Source organism: Phodopus roborovskii, unplaced genomic scaffold (genome assembly GCF_943737965.1).
Source record: "Phodopus roborovskii unplaced genomic scaffold, PHOROB, whole genome shotgun sequence".
NCBI classification, from domain to species: Eukaryota; Metazoa; Chordata; class Mammalia; order Rodentia; family Cricetidae; genus Phodopus; species Phodopus roborovskii.
Window position 1 is genome coordinate 7,585,529 of NW_026126636.1, and position 14,812 is coordinate 7,600,340.

The 14,812-nt window shown below is 56.4% G+C and overlaps 1 protein-coding gene and 1 pseudogene across 2 annotated transcripts; one reads left to right on the top strand and one right to left on the bottom strand.

Annotated features, from left to right (window-relative positions):
• Nucleotides 1–966: 966 nt before the first annotated feature.
• Egln2 (egl-9 family hypoxia inducible factor 2) lies at nt 967–8,401 on the top strand. 2 transcript variants are annotated; one of them, XM_051206969.1, is made up of 6 exons: nt 967–1,051; nt 1,918–2,987; nt 4,734–4,853; nt 5,230–5,366; nt 5,578–5,645; nt 7,873–8,401. In XM_051206969.1, exons 2-6 carry the CDS (start codon nt 2,151–2,153, stop codon nt 7,926–7,928), a joined length of 1,218 nt encoding a protein of 405 aa, XP_051062926.1. In that variant the 5' UTR covers nt 967–1,051; nt 1,918–2,150; the 3' UTR covers nt 7,929–8,401. The 2 variants fall into 2 exon arrangements, with proteins under 2 accessions (XP_051062926.1, XP_051062927.1); XM_051206970.1 differs by lacking the exons at nt 967–1,051; nt 4,734–4,853.
• An 80-nt stretch (nt 8,402–8,481) lies between these two features.
• Nucleotides 8,482–11,705, bottom strand: LOC127238924 (cytochrome P450 2G1-like; annotated as a pseudogene).
• Nucleotides 11,706–14,812: the final 3,107 nt, after the last annotated feature.

The following is a 14,812-nucleotide window of genomic DNA, read 5'->3' on the forward strand; positions in this document are numbered from 1 at the left end:
TTTTTTTTTTTTTTTTTTTGTAACCCGGACTCCTGCTCATTTTGCTGATGTGTGTCTCCTCGTGCCCTGAAATCTTTATATGGGCTTTTGGGGATTAGTGCAGCCACCTCGGGACAGCTTCAGCTGCTCTCCCAAAATGTCGACAACCCATTGATTGTCCACCTGGAAGGCCCAGGGACTGGTGGAAGGGATGGGGGCATTCAAGTAAGCCTGTCCACATAGCCCTCCCAGGAACAGTGGCATCAACGTTGTGTGTAGCTCATGGTAGAGCGTTGCGTGTGCGAAGCTCTGGATTCAGTTCCCAGTACTGCATAAACAAACAAAAAATAATCTGCCTGGACTATAGAAGAGCCGGGTTTTCCAAAGGTCTTCTCCATGAGGAGGCTGTCCCAGGTGGCTTAATCTGACTCCCACGTTGCCCTGAGGGAGCAGCGCGGAGAGGGTCATGTAAATAGTACATATTTGCTCATTCTTCGCTTCTCTAAGGACATCCCGTACTCACCGTTATTTTTTTTTTTGTAAGCGCTTATGTAAATTACTGACGTAGGAATTTACATACACTTTCCAACTAACTGCGCAGTCATTTCTCAATATCCTCTCTCGGGTTGTGTGGAGGAGCTGCCTATGTAAATGAAATATTTGCATAGCAAACAGCAACAGCCCAGCCACTAGCCGTCCTCTGGCACCTTCTGCTCTTCGGGGTGCGCCTTTCCACGTCAGAGGCCTCATCTGCCCCCCGACCTCTGAGCGGCCGTCTTACAAGCTCACAGGACGCCTTTTCCCGAGTCCGCGTTCCGGTCTTTTGGCATGGGGGGGGGGGCGGGGCGCACGATGCAAACGAGCCTTGCGCCCTGTCCCGGCTCTCCTCCCGCAGGGCGTCCCGAGGCGCCTGGCCACGTCCTGCTCGCGCATGCGCAGCCCCCTCGGCCGGGCCGCGGTCACGTGCCGGCCGGGCGGGGGCGGGGCGGCGGCGGGGGGCGGGGCATGGCGCGCGGTGAGGCGCAGGGCGGCTGGCACAGACGGCGGCGCCGGGGCCGGAGGAAAAAGCTCGGTGAGGAGGGTCGTGCGAAGGGAAGGGCCCGGGGAGGAGGAAGGGCCCGAGGGCGGGCGGGCGGGCGCGGGGCGGCGACCCCGCGCCGGGCGGGTGGGGGTGGGGAGGGGAGCGCGCACCCGGCGCGGCGGGGCGGGGCATCGGGGGCGGCGGGGGCGCGCGGCCAGCGCCGAGGGGCGGGGCCGGGGCGGGGCCGCGGCGGAGGGCTGGGAGGGAGGGCGCCGTCGGGTCCGACCCTCCGCCCGGCCTCCTCCCGTCCGTCCGTCTGTCCGGCCGGACCTCCCTTCCGTCTGGGTGTGTGTGGGCCCCCTAGGCTTCCTCCCGTAGGGCACAGGTCGACCCCAGCGGCCCTCCCGCCCCCCGCCGTCTTGTTTTCCTCCCTGCTCTTTGTCCCCGGACTCCCGGTCCCCCCGCCTGCCCTGGCCCCGGCCTCCCACTCGGGCGATCTGGTTCCCGCAGATGGTGCGCGGCGGCAGTGCCCGCTGGCTCCCCACAGCCCCGACTCTACCCTCCACTCCTCGGTCCCGTTTTGTGTGTCATTCTCGTCTCTCCGAGTCTCTATGGGACCCTCAGGCAGGTACCCGTCTCCCGCTTCTCACTGTCGCTTTTCTTGCTCAGATCTCTTTGGTGTTACTGCCTTCCTCCCCCTGGGCCTTGCTTGCAGAGCTTTTCCTCTGCACTTTCCCTGTGGTCCTCTGTCTGCCAGCCGCTCGCTCTCAGATTCCCAGGTTCTGCGCCCCATCTTGCCTCAGTGTGTGTTACGTGTTTGCCGTGGATGTGTCATCTGCTTACGGCTGGTACACCTCCACCCCTTCCCACCTGCTTGTCTCTAACTCCTCTTAAGTCCTTGTTTTTCTCTCTTCTAGCCACCCCCACCAGTCCCGTCTCAAGCTCCTAGGGACAACTGTGGACTTGGGGACCAGCGAGCACCCCCGGGGCACGAGAGGAGCCCCTGCTGCCTGCCCTGCCTCACCCTGCCCCACACCAGGCCCAGCGGCCCCGGGCTGCATCAAGTGGAGGAGGAGGAAAAGGCGGAGGAGGGTGGCACCATGGGCCCGGGCCGTGCCCTCCATGCCCGGGGGATGAAGACATTGCTACCATGGACAGCCCGTGCCAGCCGCAGGCCCTGAATCAGTCTCTCCCTCAGTTGCCAGGGTCTGTGTCAGAGTCCTTGGAGCCTAGCCGAGCCAGAATGGGGGTGGAGAGTTACCTGCCCTGCCCTCTGCTACCCTCCTACCGCCACCCAGGAGCATCTGGTGAGGCCTCGGCTGGCAGTGGGACTCCCAGAACCACAGCCACCGCTACCACTGCCAGCCCCCTTCGGGAGGGCTTTGGTGGGCAGGATGGTGGCGAACTGTGGCCACTGCAGAGTGAAGGTGCTGCCGCGCTGGTCACCAAGGAGTGCCAGCGACTGGCGGCCCAGGGTGCCCGGCCTGAGGCCCCCAAGCGCAAGTGGGCCAAGGATGGTGGGGACGCCCCTTTACCCAGCAAGCGACCGTGGGCCCGGCCAGAGAACCAGGGAGCCCAGGGGGAAAGTGACGTGGGCTGCGGCAGCGGCACTGGCAGCGGCGAGGCAGGTGCTAGGCTGAGGGAGGGCGCCCAGCCCTCTGCCCCTGAGCGCCTGGCCCTGGACTACATTGTGCCTTGCATGCGGTACTATGGTATCTGCGTCAAGGACAACTTCTTGGGGGCCACACTGGGTGGCCGCGTGCTGGCTGAGGTGGAGGCCCTGAAGTGGGGCGGGCGCCTGCGCGATGGGCAGCTAGTGAGCCAGCGGGCCATCCCACCGCGCAGCATTCGTGGGGACCAGATTGCCTGGGTGGAAGGCCACGAGCCGGGCTGCAGGAGCATTGGTGCCCTCATGGCTCATGTGGACACAGTAATCCGCCACTGTGCAGGGCGGCTGGGCAACTACGTCATCAATGGGCGCACCAAGGTAAGGCACTGTTTTGGTGAGTGCCTAGTGCTCCGGCATGTGGGTTTGGAGACAGGTTTCTGGGGTTCTGTGGAATTGTGTAGGCAGCTCCACCCTGTAGGGGGCCTACAGTTACATCCGCCCACTGGGCTCTGATTTTTGTACCTTAAAAGTAGTTCAGCCCGGAGTGGAGCGGCCCTTGCCCTTGAGAGACAGGAGCTGCTTGCTTTGCTGTCTTAACCTACCTTAGGCCGAGGGTGGTTAAGGTCGTGTGTTCTTGTCTGCTGGTGCGAAGATGGCAGGCCGGGAGGGGAAGGGAAGGGTGGCAATGCTGAGGTAGCCTAGGCTGAAGATGGCGTGCTGCTTGTCTAGTTGAGCACCTGGCCTGGGCGACATTCTGCCCTGTGAGCCTACTCTTGGCATCTGCGTCAAGAGCAACTTCCTGGAGGTGACACCGTGTGACAGTGTGCTGGCCCAGGTAGAGCCCTTGTCCACATCCTTCCCCATTGGTCACGTCCTACCTGCTTTCCTCTGGTCCCTTTCCTTGACACTCTGCCTTTATGTTTTTCCTCTCCGTTCCCTTGTCTTCTTGCAGAATGGTAGTTGTTGACATTTTTGGAGCCAAGACTTGTCAGATGATCTGCCAGAAGCCATAGACCTTTTCAGGAAAGGCGCACACTTGGCTGGTGTTTGTGGGTGTTTGTCAGGCTGTCCATCCAAGAACCAGGGGTACCTGGATGGCAGGCTCAAGTCAGATGGTTGCTGGGTGGGCAAAAACCAAAGGGCTTGTGCTTAGTATGCACTCTCCCAGTGGGTTTGGGTAGAGGGCCGGCATTTCAGCTTGTGCTCCAGTTCTCTATCCTGTGGCAACAGGCAGTGTGTCTTTGTGATAACTCATGATCGGTCCCCTTCTCACAGCAGCCTGTGAGGTGAAGCGGTGTTACCTAATTTACTTCCCCAGGGCCACAGCCCACTCACTGCAGGCACTTGGCCCTGTGGATTGGGTCTGCACAGGCGGCTGGACCTTGTCCTGATAGGGCCCTGGCTGCCTGGTTGAGATGCAGGGGAATCTGGAACTTTGGCCAGATCTTCGTCCACAGAAACCAAGCCTGACAGAGGCCTGCCTCTGAGATGCTGGCAACACCGTGTCTCAAGAGTAGTTACTGTTGGGGACGGAAGGTTTGTCAGCCCGTTTACAGCGGGAGCGTGAGGGCTGCTCTGGCACCGGTCTGCCAGCAGTGTGCAGGGTGCTTGGAGCTGGAACTCTAGGTCAGGTTCTTGTCAGGTGTGTATGGGACGGATTATGTAGTTGGAGTATCTAGTCGAGTGTAGCAGTTGTCAGCATGACCTCACGTTAGAATTCCCCATGGAGCCTCCATTTCTCAGAACTCACTGGGAGATTCTGTGCTCTCACTGAGTAGTTGAAGCTGACCTCAAACCTGTGTTTCTCCTTCTACCTGCTAAGTGCTAGAATCACAGGTGTGCACCATGCTCCTCTACACCTGGCTAGGGTTAGGATTTCTTCAGAAACTATAAGCCATGGTTTACACATTGAGTCCCTCTGCTTCTGGGCTGGGGATGGAGGTGGGAGCGTGGATTGTTGAGGCCGGAGAGAATGGAGTGTGGCTGGATTCAGGAAAAGTCTCCTGCGCTGTAGCTCACATAGCCTAAAGTGGTCCAGGACAGACCAGGGGCAGGAGTGTTGAAGCCTGCTTCCTCAAGGGGTCCCTGTGGTCTCAGTAAACCCCTTTCCTCCATTTCCACCAGGCCATGGTGGCGTGTTACCCAGGCAATGGGCTTGGGTACGTGAGGCATGTTGACAACCCTCATGGAGATGGGCGCTGCATCACCTGTATCTATTACCTGAATCAGAACTGGGATGTCAAGGTAGGGTTTGGGGGTTGGGATGCTATGCTTATCTTCCAGCTGGGACCCTGTCCTCCACTCCTCAGCTCACAGGGCAGTGAGATCTACAGGCTCCTCTTCAGCTGACTGTGGGCCCTCCCTACTTTCCGGGAATGGTGCTGTCCTTAGCCCCACCTAGACTTGTAACCCCCCCCCACACACACACACACACTTCCTGTCTTTAGTAGCTTCCTGCCCATCTCCATGGTAATGTAGACTCTGGGCTGCCATTCATCTTAAGCGCCTGAGTGGTGGCAGGGAGTAATGCGAGCTAGTGCTCCCCCTGGTGGGCGTGTGGGTGCAGTGTAAGGCAGAGGCTACAGGCTTCACCAGTAGCCTTATCTGGCCTGCCCCCCAGGTGCATGGTGGCCTGCTGCAGATCTTCCCTGAGGGTCGGCCAGTGGTAGCCAACATCGAGCCACTCTTTGACCGGTTGCTCATTTTCTGGTCTGACCGACGGAACCCACATGAGGTGAAACCAGCCTATGCCACCAGGTATGACCTGTACTTTAGGAATGTGCCCAGCTGCTTCCCCTGTGCCAGAGATTTCCTAGATTTCCCCCAACCGTCAGAGTGGTAGGGGATTGACAAGATGCTGAGAGGACCCAAGTGGGATCCAGAATCAAGTGGCCTAAAAGGGTGGAGGTGTCACCGCACGTGGCAACTAGAAATGCAGAAAACAGACTCTAACTGCCTGGTTTCCTAGGTACGCCATCACTGTCTGGTATTTTGATGCCAAGGAGCGGGCAGCAGCCAGAGACAAGTATCAGCTAGGTACCCGTTTGCGTTCTTTATCCTTCCTAGACCCTGTGCGCTGCAGGCCTCAGTCCTTACCCTTTCTTCTGGCGCTGAGTGGTGCCAGGGCCTTTGGCACACTAGGCAAGCACTGCCGGCAGCCCTATCCATGGCCCTCTCACTTGCCTGCTTTCCTGGCGCCTCCTGCCCAAAAGAGGCCCCCCTCAGCTTTCTCCCCCTCCCCCCTCAGTTTTCTCCCCCTCCCCCCTCAGTTTTCTCCCCACCCCCCCTCAGTTTTGTCCCCCTCCCCCTCAGTTTTCTCCCCATCCCCCCCTCAATTTTCTCCTCCCCCCTCAGTTTTCTCCCCATCCCCCCTCAGTTTTCTCCTCCTCCCCCCTCAGTTTTCTCCCCATCCCCCCCTCAGTTTTCTCCTCCCCCCTCAGTTTTCTCCCCATCCCCCCTCAGTTTTCTCCCCATCCCCCCTCAGTTTTCTCCTCCCCCCTCAGTTTTCTCCTCCCCCTCAGTTTTCTCCCCATCCCCCCCTCAGTTTTCTCCTCCTCCCCCCTCAGTTTTCTCCCCCATCCCCCCCTCAGTTTTCTCCTCCCCCCTCAGTTTTCTCCCCATCCCCCCTCAGTTTTCTCCTCCCCCTCAGTTTTCTCCCTCCCCCCTCAGTTTTCTCCCCTCCAGTTTTCTCCTCCCCTCTCAGTTTTCTCCCCCATCCCCCCTCAGTTTTCTCCCCATCCCGCCCTCAGTTTTCTCCCCTCCTCCCCCCTCAGTTTTCTCCCCCATCCCCCCTCAGTTTTCTCCTCCTCCCCCCTCAGTTTTCTCCCCATCCCCCCCTCAGTTTTCTCCTCCTCCCCCCCTCAGTTTTCTTCCCCACCCCCCTCAGTTTTTTCCCCCTCCCCCCTCAGTTTTCTCCCCCCCCCCTCAGTTTTCTCCCTCCCCCTCAGTTTTCTCCCCATCCCGCCCTCAGTTTTCTCCCCATCCCGCCCTCAGTTTTCTCCTCCCCCCTCAGTTTTCTCCCTCCTCCCCCCTCAGTTTTCTCCCCCTCCCCCCCTCAGTTTTCTCCTCCCCCTCAGTTTTCTCCCCCCATCCCCCCCTCAGTTTTCTCCTCCCCCCTCAGTTTTCTCCCCCATCCCCCCTCAGTTTTCTCCTCCCCCCTCAGTTTTTCCCCATCCCCCCTCAGTTTTCTCCTCCTCCTCCCCCTCAGTTTTCTCCCCATCCCCCCTCAGTTTTCTCCTCCTCCCCCTCAGTTTTTCCCCCATCCCCCCTCAGTTTTCTCCCCATCCCCCCTCAGTTTTCTCCTCCTCCCCCTCAGTTTTCTCCCCATCCCCCCCTCAGTTTTCTCCCCATCCCCCCTCAGTTTTCTCCCCATCCCCCCTCAGTTTTCTCCCCCTCCCCCTCAGTTTTCTCCTCCTCCCCCCTCAGTTTTCTCCCTATCCCCCCTCAGTTTTCTCCCTCCTCCCCCTCAGTTTTCTCCTCCTCCCCCCTCAGTTTTCTCCTCCCCCTCAGTTTTCTCCCCATCCCCCCTCAGTTTTCTCCTCCTCCCCCTCAGTTTTCTCCCCATCCCCCCTCAGTTTTCTCCTCCTCCCCCTCAGTTTTCTCCCCATCCCCCCTCAGTTTTTCTCCTCCTCCCCCCTCAGTTTTCTCCTCCCCCCTCAGTTTTCTCCTCCCCCCTCAGTTTTCTCCCCATCCCCCCCTCAGTTTTCTCCCCATCCCCCCTCAGTTTTCTCCCCATCCCCCCTCAGTTTTCTCCTCCTCCCCCCTCAGTTTTTTCCCCCATCCCCCCTCAGTTTTCTCCCCATCCCCCCTCAGTTTTCTCCCCATCCCCCCTCAGTTTTCTCCTCCTCCCCCCTCAGTTTTCTCCCCATCCCCCCTCAGTTTTCTCCCCCATCCCCCCTCAGTTTTCTCCCCCATCCCCCCTCAGTTTTCTCCCCCATCCCCCCTCAGTTTTCTCCTCCCTCCCCCCTCAGTTTTCTCCTCCCCCTCAGTTTTCTCCTCCCCCCTCAGTTTTCTCCCCCATCCCCCCTCAGTTTTCTCCCCCATCCCCCCTCAGTTTTCTCCCCCTCCCCCCTCAGTTTTCTCCCCCTCCCCCTCAGTTTTCTCCTCCCCCCCCCCTCAGTTTTCTCCCCATCCCCCTCAGTTTTCTCCCCATCCCCCCTCAGTTCTCCCCTTCCCCCCTCAGTTTTCTCCTCCTCCCCAACGTTCTTTTGGTTTCTCTGCCCCTTCCTAGTGATTCAGGGTCTCGTCTTCCTTTCATCCTCAGCGTCGGGACAGAAAGGTGTCCAGGTTCCTGTATCACAGCCGACTACACCCACCTAATGGCCAGCCCAGAGTTGTGTGGATCAGCAGCTCCCTGCCTTCAGGGGAGCCCGGGCCCAGCTGCAGCTCACTAGCCTCAGTGCCCGCCTTTCCCTGCGCTGCTGCTGCTTCTGGCTTGCCTCCGTACTGCGTGCTGTGGAGGGTATAAGCGTCACCGAGGACCAACAAGGAGAGGCCTCTGCTGCCCGACGATCGGGGCTGGGTTGTGACCTAGGCAGTGGCTGCTGTCCTGCCATGTCTGGTCCATTGCTTGTTGAGCTGAGAGGAGGCAGGATTTGGGGTTGAGGTGAGTCATGGCCTCTTGCTGGCAAAGGTCCCACCCCTCCAGCCTGGATGTGAAGTGACTCCCCAACCCCTTTGGCTAGGCACTTTATGGACTGGGCTGCCACTGCTTGGGCAGAGTAAGGTGCCATGAGGAGCATGGGTATGGAGGTCCTGCCAGCCAAGAAATAAAAGTTTACCTCAGAGCTGCAGACACGTGTGTTCCTCTCAGTAAAGAGATTGACACATACAGTTAGGGCAGCTAAGGAGATCTGGGTATTGGAGCCCAACCTCAGCGGGCCACCAGGTGGAGCCGGAAGGCTGGTGGCACGTTGGCCAGACCAGTGCACTGTGGAGTAAGGTTGTCGTCGGGACTTCCCACAGGGAGCAGGCAGAATTCTGCAGGATGGCAGTGAATACTGGGAAGATGTCTGTCAGAGCGGGCCAGGCCAGCACCCAGGCACACCCACTTCCCCGTGGACATGGGTGCAGGTGAGGGATGAGCTAGCAACTCCTGCCAGTGCCCCATCGTTAGCCACTTGGGTTCCCTTCCACCTGGCCCAGACCTGGGGCAAAAGGCATGAAGGCATCGTTCTGGAACTGGGCCTGGGCATCCAGGAAATTGGTGGGAGTGAAATGGGGGTCCTTGAGTTGCATGGGATCCCGGTGTGCAGACACAAGCAGGGGAATGTGCCCTTGGGGGGCGGTCACACAGACTTAGTGTGAGCATCTTACCAAGACCCACTCTATTCTGTTTTTTGTTAGTGATTCCCAGTGCTGGGATCAAAGGCATGTGCCACCACCCCCTGCTGAAATAGTCTTAATAAGGCCTTGGATTTCCCAATGGGGAGATTAAATGAGGATTTTGTGGGTTATAGAACTCTATCATTCAATCCACAGTCTTGAGACTTCATCTTAATAAGCCACTGCAGGTAGGGTACTTATGCCCCTGGGGTTTGACACAGGCTGTTCCTAAAGGGCAAAAACTGGAGCCCATCCTCTCACCTCACCCCATTGGGAATTCATGATGCGGAAATTGTCACTGAAGAGGCCCAGGAGCCTCAGGGACTCCAGGTGCCCATAGTTATGGCACTTCTGAAGACCACAGAAGAAAATGACATTGATTACAGTATTTTCCAATAGCTGCCGGGAGTTAAATGGACCTCCTGGGGGTGAGATCAGCTGTGGGTAATAAGTGTGGTCCCCTAAGGATAGAAAGACCTGTGGAGGCGAACCCTTACTTTCAAACCTCTGAATAAGAGCTTTGATACTCTCATACAGAAGCTGTGGCCCTCCACCCAGCTTCTTGGGATCTGCATTGCACCCAGAGCATTTTGATGATCCATCAGTCACTTCCTACCCCACCCCCCAACCAGGTACTTAGTCTTTCTCTGCCAGGCCGCACCCATGGTGGCTTAAAATTCATCCAGGACACATGCTGCCTTCTCCAGGATGTGATCTTCGATGGTCCTCGTACCCACACCATGCTCCCACAGCACCCCAAGTGCAACCATTAGAAACACTATGCCTACAGTGGGAACCAAAATTCAAGTTGGCCGCACAGGGCCCAGTCGCTCGCCACTCTCAGGACTTCTAAATTGCCTTGCTGGTTTCCCAGCCCATGTGCAGTGACCTGCCTTTGCGGGTCTGATTCCTGACCAGCGCTTGCTCGCTAGGGCTTAGGTACTTAGGCTCCTGTTGGCTGTGTTGTGAACGGAGATTGAACCTCAGCCTAAAGGTTCGCCCTCATTAGCGGCGGTCTCTACTGGGGCCTGCCCATCTTGCCCGGATTGCCCTGCATTCCCTTCCTTCACCCTGGGCCTCACCGTTTCTGTGGGTGAAGCGTTCCAAGACAGCATGGCCCCACAGCCGGAGAATGCATCCGCCTGCCGCACTAATGCATCCGGTAGTGCCTTGTAGCCACACAGCACCACTGCTGGGCACAGGCCCAGCCACGCAGTGAGCACTGCTGGAGAGCTATGGGACTCAGCCCAGGCTTCTGATCTCCGTGCAGACCTCAGAGTCCTCATCTTCCTCAGACCCAAGTTTCCGTCTCGGTCCCTCATTTCACTGGTTCAGGAATTCTAAACCCCTACTCTCTTTTTAGACCCAGAAGTCTAGGCCCCAGTTCTCAGACACAGGGGTCTAGACCCTAGTCCTCTGCTCTCGGACTAAGGGATCCAGCCACAGCTCTCCTCCCTCAGACACAAGGGTCCGGCCCCACCCTCCTCCCTCCAGACACGGGTCCGGCCCCACCCTCCTCCCTCCAGACACGGGTCCAGGCTCCCTATCCTCAGCTGTTGCCTTTCGGTGAACCAGGATTCCTACCCCCTCTTTTGGCACAGTAGCTCCTTCCCAAATCCAGAGCTCTGCTCTCCCAACCCACCGCAGGAGCTACCTCCAGGAGCACACGGTCCAGGCGTCCAGACTGCACCTGTAGCAAGTTCCCCAGCAAGGGCAGCGGCTCGAGCCCAGGGGGTAAAACTCTGCAGCTGAGCTCAGCCCACCACCCAACCTCCCCAAACAAGCATCAGCGTTAGAATTGGCAGCAGCAGCGCTGCCACGCAGGTGGCCATCGTGTCTGAGATTCTCGATGCCTGGAGCCCTTGGCAGCTGTTTGATTTGCAGAGAATTTTAAGGGGGGAGGGGGGAAGAAGCGGGCGGAGACCGGTGTGGGAGGGGTGAGTGTCTGGGGCTTCTCTGTTCCCTGATGCCTAAACTCACATCTCCACCCTGCACCCAGGAATACTTCTAGCTCTCCTCACATCTGTTCTCCAGGTGCAATAACTACCCCCCCCCCCGTGTGTGTGTGTGTGTGTGTGTGTGTGTGTGTGTGTGTGTGTGTGCTCCAGGGCAGGCTGTTCATGTAGATACTTAGCCAGGTGCTGCATCCTCCTGAGACCCCAGTACCTGTAGGCCTCTGTGTTCTGAACCATACAAGGCTTGGAATGACAGACAGGTGTATCTCCTGCTTCCTGAATGCGCTCCTGATTACTGGCCTGTCACGCCTGTGCTCTGGGCCCAGAGGCCCTAGAAACTCACACCTGGCACTTCTATTGCTTCTCTCTCTCTCTCTCTCTCTCTCTCACACACACACACACACACACACACGCACGCACACACACACACACACACTATATATATATATATATATATATATATATATTCTCTGTCACACACACACATCTCTCTATTTTATGTGTATGGGGGTTTTGACTACCTATATGTCTATGTACCATATGTGTTCCCGCTGTTCAGGGAGGCCAGAGGAGGGCATCAGATCCCCTGGAACTGGATGGAGTCACAAATGATTGTGAGCTGCTAAGCGGGTGTTGGGAATCGAACACCCACGGTTGGTTGGGTGAAGAGCAGCCAATGGTCTTAACCACCTTGCCACTCTCCTTCCCACTTCCCCCTCATCATATAGTCCAGACGTTTCAAATCCATGACCCTCCTGCCTCAGCCTCGTAAGTGCTGGCATTAAAGGTGTGCCCCACTATGCCTGGCTCTTTGCATTGTTCCCAGACGCCTGTATACTGTCCCTGTACTTGTCCCCTGATGCTTACTGCTGTTCCCTAGGCTCCTGGTGCCACCAGCCTTGTAGCTTCTGGGTGCCTTCTCACATGCAGCTCGGCTTACACCTTGCCCCAGGACTTGGGCCACCTCTGTCCCCAGGCTCCGCCTTACATGCCCTGCCAAGGTCCCAAGTCTCTTACTGTGTCACCTAGTCTCCAGCTCCACGGGAGGGTCCTATCTGAGACCAGGCCAAGATAGCAGATGAGTCCCCTTATTATCCTCCTTGTGCTAGGGTCACAGGCTGGAGGGACACACTCAGGCCTCCAGTAGCCCCTGGGTGGGGCCGTTGTCAGTTCTTGAGGACAGACTGTTCGGGAATGTGGTCCACCTTCCTGCCCCTCCCTTGCCGGTTGGATCCAGTTTTCCTGCCTGGCAGGGAGCCCAGACCTGGGGGGTAAGGTAGGGGCCCTGTAAGAGGCTGGGGCTGATTGTTTCTGGGAGAGACTCAGCATCTCTGTCTTTAGTTCGTTTCTCAGTCTCCCTCCGATTTCCGTGTTCCTCTGCTGTCTGTACCTGCTTATCTCTCTCTGGCGGCCTCTGTTTCTGTCTTCATCTTCTTTCTCCTTCTCCTTCATCGCCCCACCCACAACATGTCTCTCCCCCTCTCTCTGTGTCTCCAGTTTTATCTTTTTTATTCTTCTTTCAGATACTTATTTTATGTGTGTGATTTGCTTGCATGTGTGCCTGGTGCCTGGGAAGGTCAGAAGAGGGCATCGTACCCTGTGGAACTATAGTTACAGATGGCTGTGAGCCGCCAAGTTAATGCTGGGAATCGAGCCTGAGCCCTCTATAAAAGCAAGGGCTCTTAACTACCCTGGCCATGAATTCTCCATCCTCCCATCTTAGCCCGTCAAGGGCTGGGATCACAAATACGATCCATTGTGCCAGGCTGGTGCCATCCACTTCTGTACCTCGAGTGTCCAAAATAGGGCTCAGTGCAAAGTAAGTCTCTTGCGTGACTCTACACTCAACTTCTCTGCTTCAGAGCGTCTGTATCCCTTTCCTTTTCCTCTCCAGTCTCCATCCTTATCAGTTACTCTTCTGTTGCTGGGATAAAAGCCACCGTGACGGCCTTGGCACAGAAGCATGGCAACAAGCAGTAGTCCTGGCGTCTGGAGCAGAAACAGAACGCTCGCATCTTGAACTGGAAGTGAGAATTAGCGATCACACTGGGACTGGTGCCAGTCTTGGTACTCCCAAAGCCCACCCCAGTGACACACTTATCCCAGCAGGGCCCGCACCTCCCAAGCTTTGTCCAGCAGTACTACCAACGGAGGAAGCAAATATCAGATGGCCAAGCCTGTGGGGAACACCTCATCCAAACCACTGCATTTCATCTTGGTCCTTCTCATCATTTGGTCTCTGTTTAGAATGTCTGTCTCCCTTCTCCCTAGGCATCGCTGCCTCCCTTTTCTCAGTGCCTCTCTGCCCTCTGGCTACCCTCCCTCTGCAGCTCACACCCAGTATAACAGGGCAGCTGTGCTGGGGAATGGTTTTTTTTTTTTTTTGGCAGAGTCCTGCAGGGTTGTTGCTCCTGACTAATCCCTTGGCTGAAGGGGAGCCCAACCTAGGTGTTTAAGATGTTAACTGCTAAGTCTTTAAATCTTTAGATGTGCTAAACCCAGAACTTTTGGTACCCTTCATAATCCTTTGTAATAATCCTTAGAGTTTTCTTCCCACACCAAGGACAGAGTCTAGGACCCCCCCCCTCAGGTTTATGGGGGCTAGAGATATGGATCAGTGGTTAAGAGCACTGCAGAGGTCTCAGGTTTGGATCCCAGAATCCACATGGCTTACAGCTGCCTGCAATTCCATACCAAGGGATCTGACTCCTCTTCTGGCCTTTATAGGCACCAGACATGCACACGATGCACATAAATATATGGAGACAAAAACACTCATACCTGTAAAATAAATCTTAAACAGTTTATTGTTATTTTAAAAATACGTGTATGTGTGTGTTCATGTGCGTCACGTGAGTGCGGGTGACCATGGAGTTCAAAAGAGGCACCAGGTCCCCGAGAGCTGGAGTTCCAAGCTGTTATGTACCACCCAACATGATGCTGGGAAGCAAACTGAGGTCCCCTGAAAAGGTGGCAAGAGCTCTTAATCTTGAAGCCACCTTTCCAGCCTGTGCCTTATGCATTCTAAAACAGTGCTCTCACAGGTGGATGCTAGGCTAGCACTCTACCCACCCACTCTACCACCCATGTAACCAAACATGAAGCAACTTAAGAAAGGAAAGCCAGAACAGGGCGTTGGAGCAGACCCCCTAGAGCTGGGGTCCGGGAGGTTGTGAGCCAGCATATATGGGTGCTGGAAACAGAACTTAGTCCACTCTTAACTCCAGCCCTAGACAAATGTTTAAGTCAGAACATTCGATATCGTGTCCCTGAAGTCTCCTGTCTACCTCAAAATGTAAAATGCAGTTCATCCCCCAAAGCCCCTACAATCTTTTGTTACCCCCTGAGATAGGGTATGTGTAAGTGAAGTCTTCACACTATAGCTGAATGTTAATGCTGTCTTCGCACCCTTGTCCCACGCACGGACCATCCTTCAAAGGACAGTGATTATTGGAGAGCACTGCGCTTGGGCAGCAGTGACTGACGGATCAATCTTGAAGTGTCAGATGGCTCCAGGCAGGCATGGCAGTGAGGCTGGGTCTTTAGGACTGACTGCCTTGCAGAGTGAGGATTGAAGCAGCTACGAACAAGACCACACCTTGGCCAGGTTAATCGTGCTATAATTGTGCCAATTTTGTCTCCCTAACTTGGTCTTTGAGGGTTTTTTTCCGCCTAAAGCTAAAGTCAGTGTGCCAGCGACGTGAAGTCTTTATTTGTTCCTCTTTCCAATGCGGCCACACAGAGTAAACCTCTCACTCTGATAATTGTGGAACAGTGGCTGAGCCTGCTTGCCTGCCTGCCTGCCTGCCTCCCTCCCTCCTTTCTTTCCTTCTTTTCTTCCTTCCATCCTTTCTTCCTTCCTTCCCTCCTTTCTTTCTTTCTTCCTTCCTTCCTTCCTGTTTTTCTTTCTTCCTTCCTTCCTTC

Bases quoted from the DNA above. Each gene is read 5' to 3' on its own strand.
- Egln2 (XM_051206969.1), top strand. From the start codon at position 2,151: ATGGACAGCCCGTGCCAGCCGCAGGCCCTGAATCAGTCTCTCCCTCAG. The intron at 2,988-4,733 runs GTAAGGCACTGT...CATTTCCACCAG, and splicing joins TCATCAATGGGCGCACCAAG to GCCATGGTGGCGTGTTACCC. The intron at 5,367-5,577 runs GTATGACCTGTA...CTGGTTTCCTAG, and splicing joins AAACCAGCCTATGCCACCAG to GTACGCCATCACTGTCTGGT.